Source organism: Dufourea novaeangliae, unplaced genomic scaffold, assembly GCF_001272555.1.
Source record: "Dufourea novaeangliae isolate 0120121106 unplaced genomic scaffold, ASM127255v1 scaffold56, whole genome shotgun sequence".
NCBI lineage: Eukaryota > Metazoa > Arthropoda > Insecta > Hymenoptera > Halictidae > Dufourea > Dufourea novaeangliae.
The window spans coordinates 3,731,147-3,748,597 of NW_015373942.1; the positions used below are offsets into that span (position 1 = coordinate 3,731,147).

General features: G+C 40.5%; 1 protein-coding gene across 1 annotated transcript in view; it reads left to right on the plus strand.

Annotated features, from left to right (window-relative positions):
• The window catches only part of LOC107185845, a 236,165-nt gene that overhangs the window by 133,662 nt on the left and 85,052 nt on the right, over positions 1-17,451 (plus strand). The window contains exon 6 of the mRNA XM_015573617.1: positions 3,303-3,468. Within this exon, the coding sequence (XP_015429103.1) occupies positions 3,303-3,468 (166 nt within the window). The remainder of the gene's footprint in view (positions 1-3,302; positions 3,469-17,451) is intronic.

Sequence of the window (17,451 nt, forward strand, 5' to 3'; positions counted from 1 at the left end):
ATTTTAAGGATCATTTGAATTAATTGTTTCGTATTGTTCGATTCGATTGATTCCTATTAGAGATATAGTATTTCCTTATAATGACGTTTTATAGGTCTCACTATTTGATGTTACACTCTGTATACAATATATCGACGACCGTGATGCAATAGAACAAGTGTATATTTTCGATTTTACCTAACATTATCTTTTTCTAATCGTACCATGAAGTATCACGTCATACTTTTTACATAACGTTACGAGAAAATGAACACGAGGGTATACTTTTCTAAGCAATCTTTGTAATAATATAGACAAAATCTGAGAATTGAAGAAACACAAAACAATATCTGTGATAACGTGTCTGATGGGGGCACAAAATTTTAACATACCTCAAAGCATTAGATGCAGCAACAAATAATTCACTGGTACACTTTAAGGAACTAGTAACACAGTTTAAAGTCGAAACATTTTTCATTCCCTTTCTTCATTAAAAACGTAATGAATTTTGAAGATACAAAGTAAATATCACTGAAACCATAGAAGCTTCTAACTTCCAAGAAAATAAATGTTGAATTTGACAAAACATAGTGAATTACTTGTTGATACGTCTAATGTTCAGCTAAATTATGTTTACAAAAGTTAGTAACATAAATTGTGAAATGTTCGAAAATCTATTCCGCCATATGTTGACCCGTGAGAAAAAGAAATACGCAGGAAGGAAAGAAAAGGAAACTGGGAATTAAGCGCTTTCGGACGCGCGAACAATTCGGTGGAAAAGGAACGAGCACGATTCGGCGGAGAACGCCGAAAGAGTTGGCTCGAGCGTGAAAAAGTATGCTAAAGGGCGTGAGAGAAAAAAAGTCTTCCGAGAACGCGGGGGAAGGCATTATATAAATTCAGAGAGCGCAACGCGTCGACTGGACGCGACCCATCCCTAATGGGTCCAGCCATTATGACAATTGCATCCGTCGGACATATAAAACTAAACAAAAAATAAACACAGAAAAACAGACGAAGAGTCCGACACGGAGGGGTGCGTAACAACGATACGCTTCTATTCCTCTGAGCACGAAGAAAACAACAACAAACTATGTTTATTCAAATATCGAGTTTTGTGAACTAATTTACAAAGATTAGAGTCAAATAGAAATTTATTTTCCCTGATAGAGCCCATATAAGATTGAACAAAAAAACAAGACCTTATTACACTTGATTTAAAGTTAAACTATACTGCCCTTTAGACAATCCTGTATACGATAACTGCATAAAATCCGCAGTCTAAACATAACAGAGAACCGAAAGCCTCCAGGAAAACAAAAAAAAAACAAAACAAATCCTCATCACGAAACATCCAATGACGCCACACGATCGAACAAGTGGTATCGCATTTAGAGCGCGTTATTACGATCTGTTAGGCAATCGAGTTGAGCTCGTTCGATCGTTCCGAAAAATATTGAAACAACATTGTGATTTCCAAATATCGGTCGAAGGGGCAGGGGAAACGGTTGAAAACAGACAAAAAAAATCGGGAGAGAGAAAGAAAGAAAATTACTGTTTCATGTAGTATCACGGTTCTTCCCGCTGTCAAATTGATTTATACACCGGATCGTTGGCATTTGCATGCCCTTGGTCGGTCGAGTTCAGCAAAAAATATAGTCAGATCCCGATCCGTAAATATCGCATTGCCGGCTGGAAAAATATTTGTTTTTACCGTACCGTGGGCTGTGTTCCACCTCTTCGTCCTACTCGTCCTTCCACTTTCCTCGAGAGGGAGCTCTCTTAAATTCACTAGCCCGGATCCGTTCGAAACGCAACAGTTCCAGGTATCGCCGATAAAGCCGTGATTCACGTTCCACGCTCGAGTGGGTCGTTACCCCTACCCCCACCCACCTTCAACGTGTGCTGCACCTTTCCTACGATTTCAGAATTGTTCTTTCTTTTTCTTTTGACTCAATCATCGTGGCGCACTTTAACTATCGATGGGCGTCGAACTGTGCCTGGTCCTCCTCCATAACTTTCCCGTAATGTCCGCGAGGCGCGGGGAACGCGAAAGGCGGCCGCCCCCGATTAAATCGCGAACTGATATCGGCATACTGGGAAATTTACAGCGAACGGTACGCGACGTTTCCTACCATCCCCCGTGTCCTCGCGAATTTTAATTGAATGTCGGCCGCCGCATGGGCTCGTCTTATCGCCGGCTGATTTCTGACCGGGCTCTGGCTTCATTCGAGCTCGCGCAACGAACTCGTGGTATCTGTGTCTCGAGATTGGAATTTCGGAGATTGAAATGTGAATGCAGGAATTTTTGTTGGAAATTCCGACGTGGAAAGGTGTAAGTAGACTGCATTTATGACACGGACAAGCGTGTAGAAAATATGCGATGGAATGGTCGGTTGAACAAAAGGCAATGAAAAGTTTTGCTGCGCTGTTGAGAGAATGGACCCTTGATATACGTTGTAGAAATGAATTTCCTTTCGGCTGATTTTTCTGAAATAGCCTATAGAAATGGATTTTTGTATAAATACGCAGCCTCCTTATAAATAATGAACTTTCATTTTAACATAAATGAATTTTCTTGTGACTGTGATTTTTCTAGAGTAGACTATGGAAATGGTTCTATATGTACATTAATACCCGCAAATTAGTATCCTAAGGGAATGTTCAGAAATGATTATACATGTATATACGTAGATTGGTTCATATTGGTGTAAGAATAATATATATAAAAATGCAGAATGAAGTTCTTTTTCAGGTGGAACCTTTTTCTTGAAAGGTTGAATTAAAATGTTTGTGGAATATGGTATTTATAAAGCTTACCGTGTCTATCCATCACTTACTGTTTATATTTATTGTCAACACTTAATGGTGGTCTGGTACACCTGTAATTAACAAACATTCAAACCCCGTCTTCTCGAAAACGATTTATCTAGAGACGTTTTGTGAAGAACGATTTTTTTCTGGTTACAGTATTTATCAGATCCCAAATAAAATAAAGATCGACTTAAACATTGTTATACTTTTTATTCGGTGTGCCAGTAAATAATTTAGTATATCTTTCTCAACTTGGCATTCATATTTCAGGAAGTCAAAAGATTGTGCTATCCTTGTTCTCGATCATTTTTACAATAAATAAGCTGAAATATGTTCTGAATTTAAATTACATTACAGTTTTTAAAAAAAAAAGAACAGCGTATTTCTTATTAGTACACCTAATACTATAACGAATTCTCGACAATCTGGTATGCATAGATGCAAAAAATCCGAAGTTTCACTGTTGTCTTCCAGTATAACGTAGTAAGTACACTTTCGTATGTTTCCAGAGTGCAACTGGGTGTACAAAGACACGAATTGCCGCGGCGGATGCGTGTTAGCCAGTCCCGGATATCCTGGCCTATATCCTCCCAACATCCGATGTCGGTACTTAATTACTTCCGACCCACGAATGTCCATCGCAATTAACTTCACTGCCGTGCTTCTCCCCGCCAAGTAAGTGAGCCACGCTATATATATATATATGTTCCTGAAGTTCAAATCTTCTTAATTTAATTTAACACAGAATGTCTCGTGTTAGAATGTTATATTTAGAGAAGAGAAACTGGAGTCGCAGTTTGCGATTACATCCATGCACAGAATTAGGCGTAATATGTAAATATTATGTCCTCTAAAGATTCAGTGGAACTGCTTAAAGTTTCTACTAACCGATCCTAACTTGTCGATTCTAATGATCGATCCTAATATTTTTTTAATTAAAAAGAGGGTGTATAATGTTACTTGAAAATGAGCTTCAAGTAACATTGAAGTTGATACCAGAGGAGAAATTATATATATTTATAACGAACGCATTTGCCCCCTTAAACAGTGCAAAATAGCATTTTCATCTGTTTTTAACACTGACAAATGTATTTAGATTTTCTGTTTCTAGTAATTTATTCTAGTAGTTTAGTTCTAGTAATTTAGTTTTTTAGTAGTCTGAAATGAATTAGGTTTGCTTTACGATATTTTCATTCTATTACAAACAATTGTTCTGTTTAACCTAAATCTAGAGCTTGAAAAAAAATTTTGATTCAACTGAATTGGATTGTTTATTCGATTATATGAATCCACATTTGATTGTTCGTCCCAATCTCTTTCTATCACATTCTATGATACATTGTCTCCCAATTCAAAACTCATCTACATTCATCAATACTTCAATCTGTTTGTTGTACATGAAACCTTCAAACAATGTAACACTAATAATTTCCGAATGTACACCAAATAATTCAGTTTATACAAAACTATAAAATGGACGTTACAAAAGAACATAATCGCTATATTACGCTATGTTATGAGTTTAACAAAGGAATTAATAGAACTGCAGTAATGAGGAGCATACTTCATCTGTATAGTGAGATTATTAGAGTAAATTAGTGCTAGGAACGGTTCAACAAACTTCATGCAAGCTTTAATAATGACTCTCGTGTCGAGAAATCCTGTAGAAAAAAAATAGCATAAAGACACTTTACGGATTCCTATTGGATAGGATTCGTCAGTAATTATTAAACATTTGGCACAGAAGTTAAAAATACATTATCCACTAATCACTGAAAATGGTATATTTTCTCTAACATAAATTTGGAAACAACTATGACCTAATTAATCGGTATTTTTTTCAATTCACAAAATAATTTAAAACTATTTCCCAGCATGGCTGCGCCAAGTATACACGCGACAATACGAAAATGCCATTAGAAAGCGCAACCGGAGATACACACCCCGTTCGCCATACTTTCCATAAATAGCGTTTCAAGTCGCCAACAGAGATTCCCGGCGCCCGACACGTCCGCAAATATTTAAATAACGCTTCCGTCTCCCGCGGGGGTGAGGATGGAGGGGGATGAAGGTATCGTCGCGTCTTCGCCGAGCTCGTTTCGCGCCGCTAAGAGTCAGCCTTCCCGCGGGTGAATTGTACATTTTAATGTCGCGACGTCGAGCAGGAAAACCAATTTCGCCGTGGTGCATCCCAGTCTGCGGGATGGATTCACGGAGGGGAGTCGAAAGTGTTTCGTGAAATTCGGGTATACAGAAGTGTCACGGGCCAATACGTTTTCGTTCGCTTCGCGCCACATCGGGGATCGGAAGCCCTTTGTGCAATCCCTCCGAAAACCTGTGGCGGTGAGTGGATGTCAGGAAGATGCTTGATAATGCATCGCGCGTTCCGATTCGCCGTGTGCTCACGTCTCGACACATCCTCCTCGAATCATCCCATCCATCGAGAGGATAGAAATATACGAGAACTACTGGTATTGCCAGTATCGAGTTGTTCGCATCCCTCGCTAGTGTATGCGACAGATCGGACACAGATGTCTTTGTTTGAATTATATCAATTAGGAAAAGATTCGCCAATTGGTATGGTAGCTTGGTTGGTCAGAGATTAGAGTTGATATGCTAGTGGTAGGGAACTGGTCTACCCTCACCTCTGTCTCTAGCACACATTGCCCATCAGATATGGAGATATCTATCCTATCCTGAGGGTTCAGTCATCTCCACTACTGGGTGCTTGATTAGTTCCCCCCCCCCCCTTCCAGTAATGCGGATAACGTTTAAACATTCAGTGCCAAAGAGTTTTCGAGCATTCATGGATGATTTACTGTAGTGTTCATTTCGATGCTCTGGCATTGTGTTCGCTATGGAAAAGAAATCGATTGCTAGGTGTAATGTCATTTGTTAAGGCCACATCTGTGCAGCTTGTAACACACCCAGACAAATCTATTATTCGTGAGATAAAGTCTGCACTTTAGAACTAGCACGTGTCTCAGAAATTCCAAAACCTCCCTAATGAGAAAGCCCAAATTGAATATGGATTGTCTTGTCTTCAATAGCCAAGGGTGCCATAAATCGAGAATGTTCGAAAGATCAGTGAAATTAGGCAAAGGTTTTCGAGAGTCAGCGAGCCATCTGGGGAATTGGGCTAAAAAAAAAGTGCATGAGACAGAGCATTACGCGCCACAGAGCGCCATTAACCTTCTTGTATCGATCATCTTTTGTTTAATCGAGGAAACGTCACTCCTATCAATCAGTGTGCTTTTGTTTGGTTCTATTAACGCATGGAAGAAGAAAAAGGCGTGAACCAATTCTCACCCATAGACAACTACACATAAAAAGATGACAAATTCAAATATCAACTCTGGCCGTTAGAGATTTGGTAGCTTTCTTCTTCTTTTTTCACTGAAGCTCGAAATGGCCTCACTTGTTTTATGCACTAATTGATTTTAGAATCGAATTTAGAGTTACTTTTGTACGTGTATTTTGAACATGATACGTTTCGAGTTTACATAATGTATTCGCCGGAGAAGCACGAATCATACCATTTCCTGCGGGAGCAAGTTTAGGAAAACTTCTGCATGATCTACCCTGTTGAACCCGATAGATGAAATTTTAGCAACCCGAGAAGTCAGTCGATACGGTTCAACAGATTCACGGAACTGTTTTCAACAGAAATTCTGAGACGGTGGGATTCAATACCAAGAATCTGGGTGGTCTTCGGTTATGTATCTTTGAGGTAGGACTTAACGGATTCGATGTTTAGTAGGTTGGACGTGATTCTGTGTATCACTCCGGACCGAAGTGAGATCGTGTCTATACATACATTGTCAGACTATTATCTACCGTGTGTTTACCTTGCAGGAATGGTAACTACACTTTCTACAATGTTCCTACATCTATCATAGAGAAGAGGTTGGTATCGAATCCCTTGGGTATGTATCAGATAGAGACTACAGAAACTTTTAATTACGGTTTCTATTATGTGGTTAACTAAGTTCTGCAGATTTCTCATCTGAAATATTTATTAAAATAATATCGTTACACCTTTTCTTGTTTTAATTTCAATTTTACAACTCCATGGCGCTTTGTAACCTCACTAATCGATTGAGCCTGGTCTTTTTTCAACGACACTTCCAAATCATTCGTTTCCGTTTCTGTTGGTTGTTCAACGCATTTTGCAACTCTCCAAGAGAAATTGCCAGTTTTGAATCGTTAAAACCATTTTGCACGTATGTTGATACATCACTACCATAGACTTCTTCAATCAATCGTTCTCATACTCTTTTTCCTGATCACCTAATAAACCCTCAATGTAATTTGAATCGAGTCTTATTGATGGATTTAGAAATACAGTGATTTCCCTTTGGAACCAATCAAAATAGAGTAAACAAATTTATAAGGGGTTAAAAACCTTTCCACCTTGCCACGAATGCTCGGAAGCAGACCCAAGTTCGTCGCACACGTCGAGACATTACTGTATTACGTTTCCAAGTATCCATTTCAGTCACAAACCTACCACCATGTGCGCATATCATCGTAGTATACGTACAAAATCAAAGCACAATATTCGAAATTCAAATTGTCTGCCTATTTATACTTAAAACAAGAAACCCATTTGATCCTGGCATAAAAGGAAGTTATTTACTCGCAATTATTCTCAGAAAAATGCAACAAAACCTCATAAATCGTTATTTTATTTCCTGTTCGAAACAATTCCTGTCAGGATCAACAATGTGTACCAGACATAAATCATGCGGTGCTTCGATACCAAGCCACTGAAGACGTTACGCTCACCGTAAGATAACAATTTCCGGGGACAGTCTCCATTAATTTCGGTTGATCCCAACCGCGCAACAACTATGATCCGGTGTATCGTTGATCTAGGTTAAGAACCGCCGCTTACGCCGCTAATGAGCAGAGACTTGATACCAGCCAGGAGCAAGTGGGTCGTGATTTGATAGACTGCCGGTGACTTTCCCCAGTCAGCGTGAAGATTCCACGACTCCATCGAGATTACCTATCGTGCATACATACACAAACACGCACATACACGTGAACCTGGTAACGTGGGCTGAAGTTAGCCGCGCGGTAAATTGTCGAAGTTCGAAAACAAGCGGTAACGAGAACCGAGAAACGACGCTTTATATACGTATTCACCCCGAGTACGAAATACGAAACTAATTAGAGGCACGCATGCAGAGAGGGGAGAGCCGCGCACGGGTGCGCCACGAATAGAGCGTGTATGCATATTTCTTCGTTGCTATGCAAGTAACCCGGCGCCGTTAGTGGACCGTACGAAGCAGCTGGCTCTCCTGGGTGGATGTAAATCGTTGTTCTCCAAGTGGTTCGAATACCCCTGCAGCAAAAGCTGAATTAATCGGTGTGCACGTCGAAGACTTCGTAGGTTAACCGATATACGGTTGACTCTTGAAATTTGAATGCCAGAAATTTTGTATATTTGAGTGGTTAGCTAGTGCTGGGAATTACATCTTGGGGTTAGAACTACTAAGCAAGTCAAAGTGATTATTAGTACACTCTCACAACGATAATTAACATCTTATCATAATACACTTTCTCAGATCTTCTGCAACTTTCATTACGACATGAAAGTAAAGATATTAGTCAATTTAAAAATTCGGGAATTTTCGAAAACTCGTCGTGTTTATCGACCAATCGAAATAGATATAACTTTGTCGTCGGTAGTTATAGTGTTAATACCAGAACTGCTGGAGCCATAAGAATGACGGATTTCCGATTTTTTATTTTACGATTGTTGAAATCGTGCAGGTGCTTTTGTCGAGGTTTATGGTGACCCTCAAATCATTGTACACTTTATGTTATACTGTATTATACATTATGTGTATTGATGGTTTATAAAATTTAATTTAGTGCACATTGAAGACTGGTAGTTCTAGTGTTAAAGAGACCAACCGAGACGGACCCTTGTTTCGATGTGGGAACCTGTAATTTTTCACTAAACGAGTACTGTTTACTATGTTTAAGGGCATTTTCTTGTATCGTAAGTGGATCTAATTGTAATTCTTAGTCGCGATTCGCCAACCAACGTCACTATACTCTCTTAAAACTCTCTGGAAACCATGCTATTTCTGATAAAAACATTTTCGATTGGAATGCTTGTAACAGAGTAATATCTACTGATCACGATTCGTGGTTCACCCTGTATATATTCGGTACTTTCGAAAAACAGATAGCGTAATTCCCGTACAGTGAAGCGAAAACCTGAACAGAGCGCCAGAGAGAGAGAAAGAGCTAGAAGAAATAATCAGGACACAAGCGGGCGAAGCAAGCGCGCAGCTAGGTTTTTCACGACACCGACACTGCTCGAAAGCACTTTCATACGAGAAGCAGACGTCAAAAGTGCACCGAGCACTTTTCCCTTTGCCCTCCTTTGAAAAAAAAAAACGCGAACACACGCGGTTTAGTTCGTCGTCGCCGGTTCCGCGCGCCCTTTCGCTTTCCCCTGCCGCGCGCGACTCTCCATTCTTCGCCGCGACGGACAAAGCTATTGAAACCCACGCCGGCTGTAATCCGTTGAAGACTTCTCCGCGGAAATTTTGAATCGAATGAAACGCCACCATGTTTCCGTGCGGAAACACCTCGCACCGCCGCTATCGAACGATCCAACGAGCGGTACCATTGATCCCTTAAGCTCGTTTGGGACAACCGCGAAAATGTGAATGGCGGACCGTTCTCGCTTCAGGGACGACAGAAAGTGTGAAACCGAGTGGCCTTTCTTTCCTCTGTTTCCTTTCATTCCGGATTCCATTCACCAGTAATGAATTGATGATTTACTGATTGTGTTGCTTATTTAATAATAGGTAGCTACTACTGTTGCGTCTGAAAATACTTATTGCTTTCGAGCTTTGCGACCTCACACGCGAAATTAACCTTGCATGAGTTGGTACACGTAGGTTGATAGAAGAAGGATAATACGTCGGTTGATAGAACAAAAACTTGGTGGCGAGAAATAACGATTTGTTAATAATAGAACGAAATAATAATGGAGAGTAATGGAAGTGATGTGGATCTAAATTCAAATTGATTGTTAAATTCGATTGTGGATTCTGGCTGGATGTGACGATGAGAAAAAGCGAGAAGAAGAGTGATTCTTTTTTGTTGGTTAAATTTACACGATGCCATGTAATTGTTAGCCTCGTATGTCACATCTAAGCCTGATAGAAAAATTGAAAAGGAAGCTTTGTACGACGTATAATTTGACGACAATGAAACAGTTTAATTCCAAAGGTAATTATTTTGTTGCAAATCGTATCAGTTCTGTTGTCAGATGAGTTCTGGTCGGTTGGTGCGTGTTTGTGTTCTACATTGGCGTCAGTGTGTGTCTTTGAATTATTTCATTTAAATCGATAGTACACTACCGATCAAAAGTATGGGACCAAGTCTGGTAATTAACAAAAAGGAAAATATTATTCTACAAAGATTTAAAGAAAGTAATGTGTTGAAACTGATTGGAAATGATTTGTATATGCACCGATTCTGTAACATTTATTAAATCGTAACATAACAATGAGTTACTGCTCCAGGAATCATGAACTCTGGTCCCTTTTTTTCGGCTGGTAGTGTATTTTATAATGACAACTTGACGAGAAAATATTTACTCACTCTTATTTATCGTTTATTCAGACATCTTGTGGTTGCCATAGAAAGTCATTATTTTATCGCAATGGTACCTACTTTGAAAATAAAGAAGACTATTTTTGATTTTGTACTCGTCCAAAATTCATTATTTCTTCTATCAAAATGATGATTTCAATTATTCTCAGGATGCATCGAATCATTGAAATTTTCTAAATAATCTGCCACAGCGCGCAAAATTTTCTTCCACCGAGTAGAAATTGAAATTGACTTCTCTTCATCGAAAGAGATCAAAGAAACGTCCGCCATTCGCGGGGAATATTACGGTCGAAATATCTTCTGCGATCGTGTATAGAATCAAGCGCGCAAGACGTGAAATCCGATTGCATTTTGACTTGACGGAAAGAAAACTCGTGGAATCGCTCAACACGGAACGCTGAATATGTGAATTTCATTCAACATGCGCTTGGTATGCTACCCATGGAATGTATTTTCGACCCTTTGAGACTGGGAAGGCCAATGGAAAACTTCACACCGTTCGCACTCCGCTTCCTTCCTTTCGAACATTATGTCATTTAGAAATCGAGCTGACTCTGACCGCAATTTTTCATTCGGGTGATCGTTCAATAATACAAACTGTGAAGTGGTAGCAAATTTTGCGATACTGAAGAAACAATTTACGTTACAAGACTGTTCATTTAAGAAGAAATTCCATTAATTTAACAATTTCCAGATTTTTACTGTTAATTTTCTGACTTTCAGGCAAATACGATGTTTCTTGTGAATATTTTCCGCATTGATCTGTTTATCTCCGTTAATAATCTTGTAAATTAATTGAAAAGTTTGATTTATTAAATTCTATCGATAGTTTCATAAATTGAAATGATTAAGTGGTTACACATTACATTTTGCAATGAATTATCCGGTTTATTACGCATTTAAAACGTGTCGTACTTGTGGCTGGTAGTGTACCTGCACACATACAATAACGAGTCGTCAGTGACCCAGCCATAGGACCTGGAGGCATCAAAACTAAGCTATCCTAGAATTCCTGAAAATACCAACGTGTGACACTCTACACACTCAGCCATCGTAGACAACCGCTTTCGAGCGACATATTTATGAAACACTTGTCTCCTCCAGATCCCACGCAACAACGATAAATTTCACGGAATATTCAAGCCCTTTTGATTCCCAGACATATCGTATAACGACGCGGGACGAGCCAGAAAACACCCCGAGGTCGGAGCTTATGTTTCACCGCCTGATGTGGTCGAAATTTCGAACTATTTCTCGTGCGCGTCTCCATCTCGCACGATGAAACCGTCGACCGTGCCCAGGAAAACAATAACAATAACAGTAACGCCGTCAGTTCAGCAGCGGTGATTGCGATTGCTTCGTCGTGTGCCGGAACCGGCAAAAATTCCGCGAAAACCGCCGAACCGTAAGTTTCAATGCGCCCGTAGTTTTAAACTTTTTTGCAATAAACTGGATGCTGGGGTGATGCTAATTGAAATGCTCGCGCAAAAGCTAGCGGGGTCGCGGCGATCGATCAAAAAAAGGCGGGCGTAACGACAGCGGTTTCAAACGACAATTAATTATATATACGACGACGGTGCGCAGGCTGCCGGGTGAAATTTTGTTTCTTTTTAATGTATGGACATTGCGAACAACTGGAAACTAAAATCTCGGGTTACATAATTCTCTCGTTCTTCATGGAAGTTTCCGCTGTTAGAGAGTAGTCCGGTGTTTTCTGGGGATGACGAGTTGGCGGATGTTTCTGTAGATCCTCTTCGGAGCAGTTGAAGCTTAAAAAATTTTCGGGTGAATCGTATTTCTGTAAGATGAAACGGTGACGATATTGTTCTCCTTACGTAATTGTATAATAATTTTTAATGTTCATTCAACCAGCCGAGTTAGTGAAATGGAAGAAAATAGTCGAGTGCTTAGGCCAACTGTTGATAGTTAACTTGTCATTTCCATTCAACTGTATCTTTCAATAATTTTCTCTTTCTTTCTTTAATATTTACCTTTAATTAATATTGTATCAGGCGTGCCAAAAATGTTGAAGGATATAATTTGTACGATAGCATAGGGTATTAAATTTTGCAATTTTCTTTCGAGCAGCGTAATTACGAAAGCGCGTCTAGCGTCACATTCTTGTAGACAGTAACGAGGTGTAAAGCATGTTTTATGAAAGGAAATCGAGCGGCGACAGTCGTTAACCCAGTTTTGTCTTCGGATACGTGTGTTGCTTAAGCGCCGCTCCTTAGAGTCACCGGGATGCTTGACGCGGTACGTGTCGGTGGATAATTAACATTACTTGTCACATACCGTTTCCAACCGGGCTGATGTAAATAGACAAGCCTGTGAACCGCGAGAAAGTTTCGTAATTAGCGTAATGCCGTTTTCAGGCATGTTTATCGAGATCCCGTTAATTTTCCAATTATTGCGACAGTGTAACGAACTACCAGTGCTTAGTGCTCAGTGTGCTCGTTAAAGTGACTTTAAATAATAATAACTGACGTATCGTACGTCACAGCAATTATATTTACCAGGTGAAAATTTGCACCCACAACTGGTACTCTCTTTCTCGTACATGAGGACAGACCAGAAGAGCACCACAAATCAGAATGTCATGTTACAAAAATTTATAGAAACCATATTCAGACGATATTTTCTTCTTATTTCAAACTCTTGGATCGAAGAAACTAGGTTTAATCCATGAATATCAAAGAAACTTTTTCTTCCTCTTTTCTTCCATTTTCTTTTGTGATTCCAAGTATATTGGGAGATGTTCGGAAGCCACTAGCAAAACGAATTTCTTCCCTAAGTCTGCACCACTACCACGAAGGAATATAGAATACCCCATAGTTCCTCTAACACAAAAATCCAGATTAAGATACATAGATATTGGATCTATCAATATCAAAGAAAATATCGTCCCATACCATCATAAACCAGAAGAACGCCACAATCGAAGAAAAGAAACGTATCCTACAGAAGCCTAGAAATATTCTCTTTATTACAAAACCGTGGATCAAGGAACCAGCTTAAAAGGGGCGAAACTCCGTCGGAAAACAGAGCTCAGCAGCCCGCTTCAAGGAAGGACAATACGTTCCACGTGTTGTAGCCGGTTCGAATTCCCTTTTTCCATTCGGTGGAATGTAAACCGGCATCCAGGTAACGACCGGGTAACTTGCTCGAACATCTCGTAGGGATCAACCTTAAAGGCTTCAAGGTGGTCGAAATGTACGAGGCATCTCGGCCCTGGTTCCCCGTTTCGATTCATTATTCAGACCTTACCTTTCGCCCTTGCCGTTTGAAAGACTGTGATCGCCCAGGCACCGTGTGTTTGTGTTTGTGTGTGCCACCGCCACTGAATTCACGCTCCAGACTCTTGCACGAAACGAAGGGGTTGTCGGAGGGTGTAAAGCGAGCTACCACCCTCATCCATGCAAACGTCGAAATTATTCCAACTACATCGCGGCAACTCCGAGGCAGCGATTTTTTTCAGCATCCCCCCACCCTTTTTTTTCTCTCTCTCTGCTCTTTTTGCCTCACAGTTTTTCCGTTCGCCGCCTCCGACGATTTTCCGTACGCATCTTGCCCTCGTGCCTCAGCCCTCGAACGCGTTCTTCAACCATCAGGATCGAAAGGGCCGATATTCACGCCGCGTGTACAGTGGTTACCAGCCCCCACTATGCTTTTCAATATTTTTTATTTCGTTCGACACGCCGCTGGCTGATACACGAGGCGCTATGAACGCCATTGATTTCGGGCCGGGGACGTTTTATTCGAACCGTGTTTCATTAAATCTGCCCGCTACCAATAACGTCTCGCGGCTGCCTCCCCGGTCCTAAACCGTTGTTTTATTAACGCACTATCGATCTGCCAGCGACATTCCGATTTCGTGTATGGTGTTTTCGGGTTGTTTATGGTTGACTGAACTATAATCACATTTTTGTATATCTACCTATCTAGTGTTCTTGTTAAGGATTAATTTTTTACAGGTGTATACTTCATTTACCGTGTAGGATTTTTAGTAAATTCTTTAATTGACAAAGTTTTCATTGAACATTTCCTGAATCGAACATCCTAAATTAATTTAGTACACTTAAGTGTTTTGCAATTGACGCTTGCAAGATAGCTGATGTTAATTTTGTTGAGTTGGTTCTAGTTGCTTATATCTGAGGTAAACTTTGATTAACCCCTGGCTGGAGCCACCTAGAACGAAAACTTGAACGGAGCTACGAACTTGGAACGGAAATTGAATTTTGTGTGGTAAGATGCAGATTGTGTAGTTTTGATGCAGTTGCATTAGAATGAATACCCACTAACGATTTCTTACACTGCACAGCTCTCCTCTTGGCCTTGGCTAAAAGTGTTGAAAACTTTAGGTGGAAAAGACATCACACACATTCGATATTATGTAACTCTGTTTAATTATTGTAGTAAGTCAATTTTTTGATGAATTTTATTTGAGATTATAGGAAAATAGCCAACTTGATTCTACATTGTGCATAAGTGGTGTATTATCTAACTTCACTAAGAATTGAGCAGATAGTATTCAGTATGTCGTAGGAATATGAGTTGATGTTGGTTTATCCCATTATAATTGTTCAGATATGCTAAATAAAATTACCATACGCAATTATGATTTCGTCACATACACATAATGGTCATGCTCAGAATAATCAGCATAGCCGGACATACTCATGCTAGCATTTCATTTCAGAAGTGGTTTTCTAAACCTCTACATATCTCCAAAACACATTCATTGACTTACACCTTTAATGGTTTCAAATCCTCATCCCTTACACCCTATAGTCGTTACGACTGCAGTCATGAAGTGATTAAAAGCTATAAAATATCTTCAATCACCAATCTGAACAGAAACATTTAACTACCCTGTCTCCCACAATTCCCAATCCACGGTGTTTTCATAACCAGTCCTCCATTAAAAACTCTAAAATCCAATAGAGACCGCTAAATTAATTTCCAAAGTTCACGATCGAACGTCCCAACGAACACTCAACGACGATCCCACAATCAACTTCACGAAGCTTCGAGCATCCACGGGGGCTAAGGGCAGGATCGGTCGGTCTCTAAAGCATCTTCTTTTCCCGCTTGGTCTTCGTGGCCCATTCAGACCCGATCTCTAAAAACGCCCGTTATCTGGAGCGCCGCGACTGCACAGCGGAAAAACCGTCGGCGCTGAATAATCGTCGTGCTCAACGGGGCGTCTTAAACTGGAAACGAGTCGCCGGTTGGTAACCCCGGCGGTCGTGTTCGCCAGGTCGAATCGAATCGCCTCCCTTTACCTGAACGATGCCTCTCGCGCGGGGCGCAAAATAATGCTCGAGCCTCGCGTCGCCCTTGGCGATTCCAACGTCGGTTGGAATTTAATAAGAGCCGCATAAAGTTCGAGAGACGGGATTCCCGTTTAGTCGGGAGAGAAAGAGAGGACAAAGTGTGACTGTGAGTCCAGGGAATGTGTGCTCGGTCGCGCCTGTGATCCCGTGTACCGCGCAGCAGAGGAGAGTCTCGGCAGCGCGTAAAACGGAGGATATAGGGAGTACAGGGTGGGGCTGAAAGCTTTTGTACTCCCATCCGGAGACACTTACCCCCTCGCTCCACCCCCAGCGCGACCAACCACCCCCTGGCACTTCTGGCTAGGTTGTAGTCCCTATTGGTTGGTAGTATACGCCGCCGGACCTGAATACCGAGGTCTTTCTTGTCGGCGAAACTGCGCCGCCGTTCCCTGGTGAACAACGACCGCGCATTTCGTCGAGACATACACACGCCGAATGGCCGATTTTATTTCGGAATTTAATACGTACACGCGCCCTGCTTGGTCCAACGACTGGATGAATTCCGATTTCTTCGAGATTCGGTGTTTGGATTATGGGATTCGATTGTTTAGGGGCGTGCAGAGTTTGCACGATGAAGTTTCGAGAATAATTCGTTTAACGGGTTCGTTGCCGCACCTGACTTTCATTTTTCTTTCCCTGTGTGCCAACATATCGAATTATAGTACGGAAACGAACGTTCGTGTATATTACTCTGTTCTTCGATTAAATTAATGGAGCCACTAGAAGCATCTGACATCGGAGCTTGATGTGCCGTGAAATGGTAAAAACAACTTATTTTGTACTGTCATTTTTTTATCAACAGCATACTAGAAAATGGCAACAAACGTGTAAACGATTTTATTTTGAAAATTGAACTGATGTGGAACGCTTGTGTAGAGTCACGAGAGGATTGTTTTGAAGACGGTGGTCTCGCATCTGTTTAATTTTCTGAGTAAACATTTTTTTAATGGATTATTCTCGAAACTTTATTGTCATAGCTTGTATGGTTCTAGAAAGATAGTACAGTACTGACAAAATGTAAGAGACAGTAATGAAATGAGTAAATATTAAATGTATACGAAAATAATGGATATCGTTTTTAAATTTGAATTGTGGCTGCATTATTTATTATCGATGTGAAATTTTTTCCAAAACATGTACTTTCAGTATTTATCGTTGGGTATATATTTCACCTTGAATGTATATTTTGATAATTGCGATTTCAAAGTGTTCCACGAAAATTGTAGAATAGTAAGATCCCCTCTGTTTATTAGTCACTAATTAGATAAAAATGTAAATTCGGTCTAAAAAAAAGTTTTAGAGAGACAGCGTAACGATTATTGAAAAATATCACGTTCGATCCTTTCGATATCAGCCTCCAAGATTCCTAGACACCCAAGAAAGATTAACGAGAGAAGAATGTGGTATTATATTATAACAGCCTTCGCGGCTGAACAGAAAAGAAACAGAAAACGACTGCGTAAAACCCCGTACAATATTAAAAGTGCAGGAGAATCCCGTCGTCTGCACGCGGCGCAAGAACGGAAAATTGGACCGACACATTGAAGACATTTTTAATTAAATATCCCGGACGGTTAGCGGTGTCCTTCGTGCGACGTGGGATATTCAATGCAAAGCACGATGGCCTGAAACTCGCGGGTCCCCACACCCCCTGGTTAGTCCTCCAAAAAAGTTT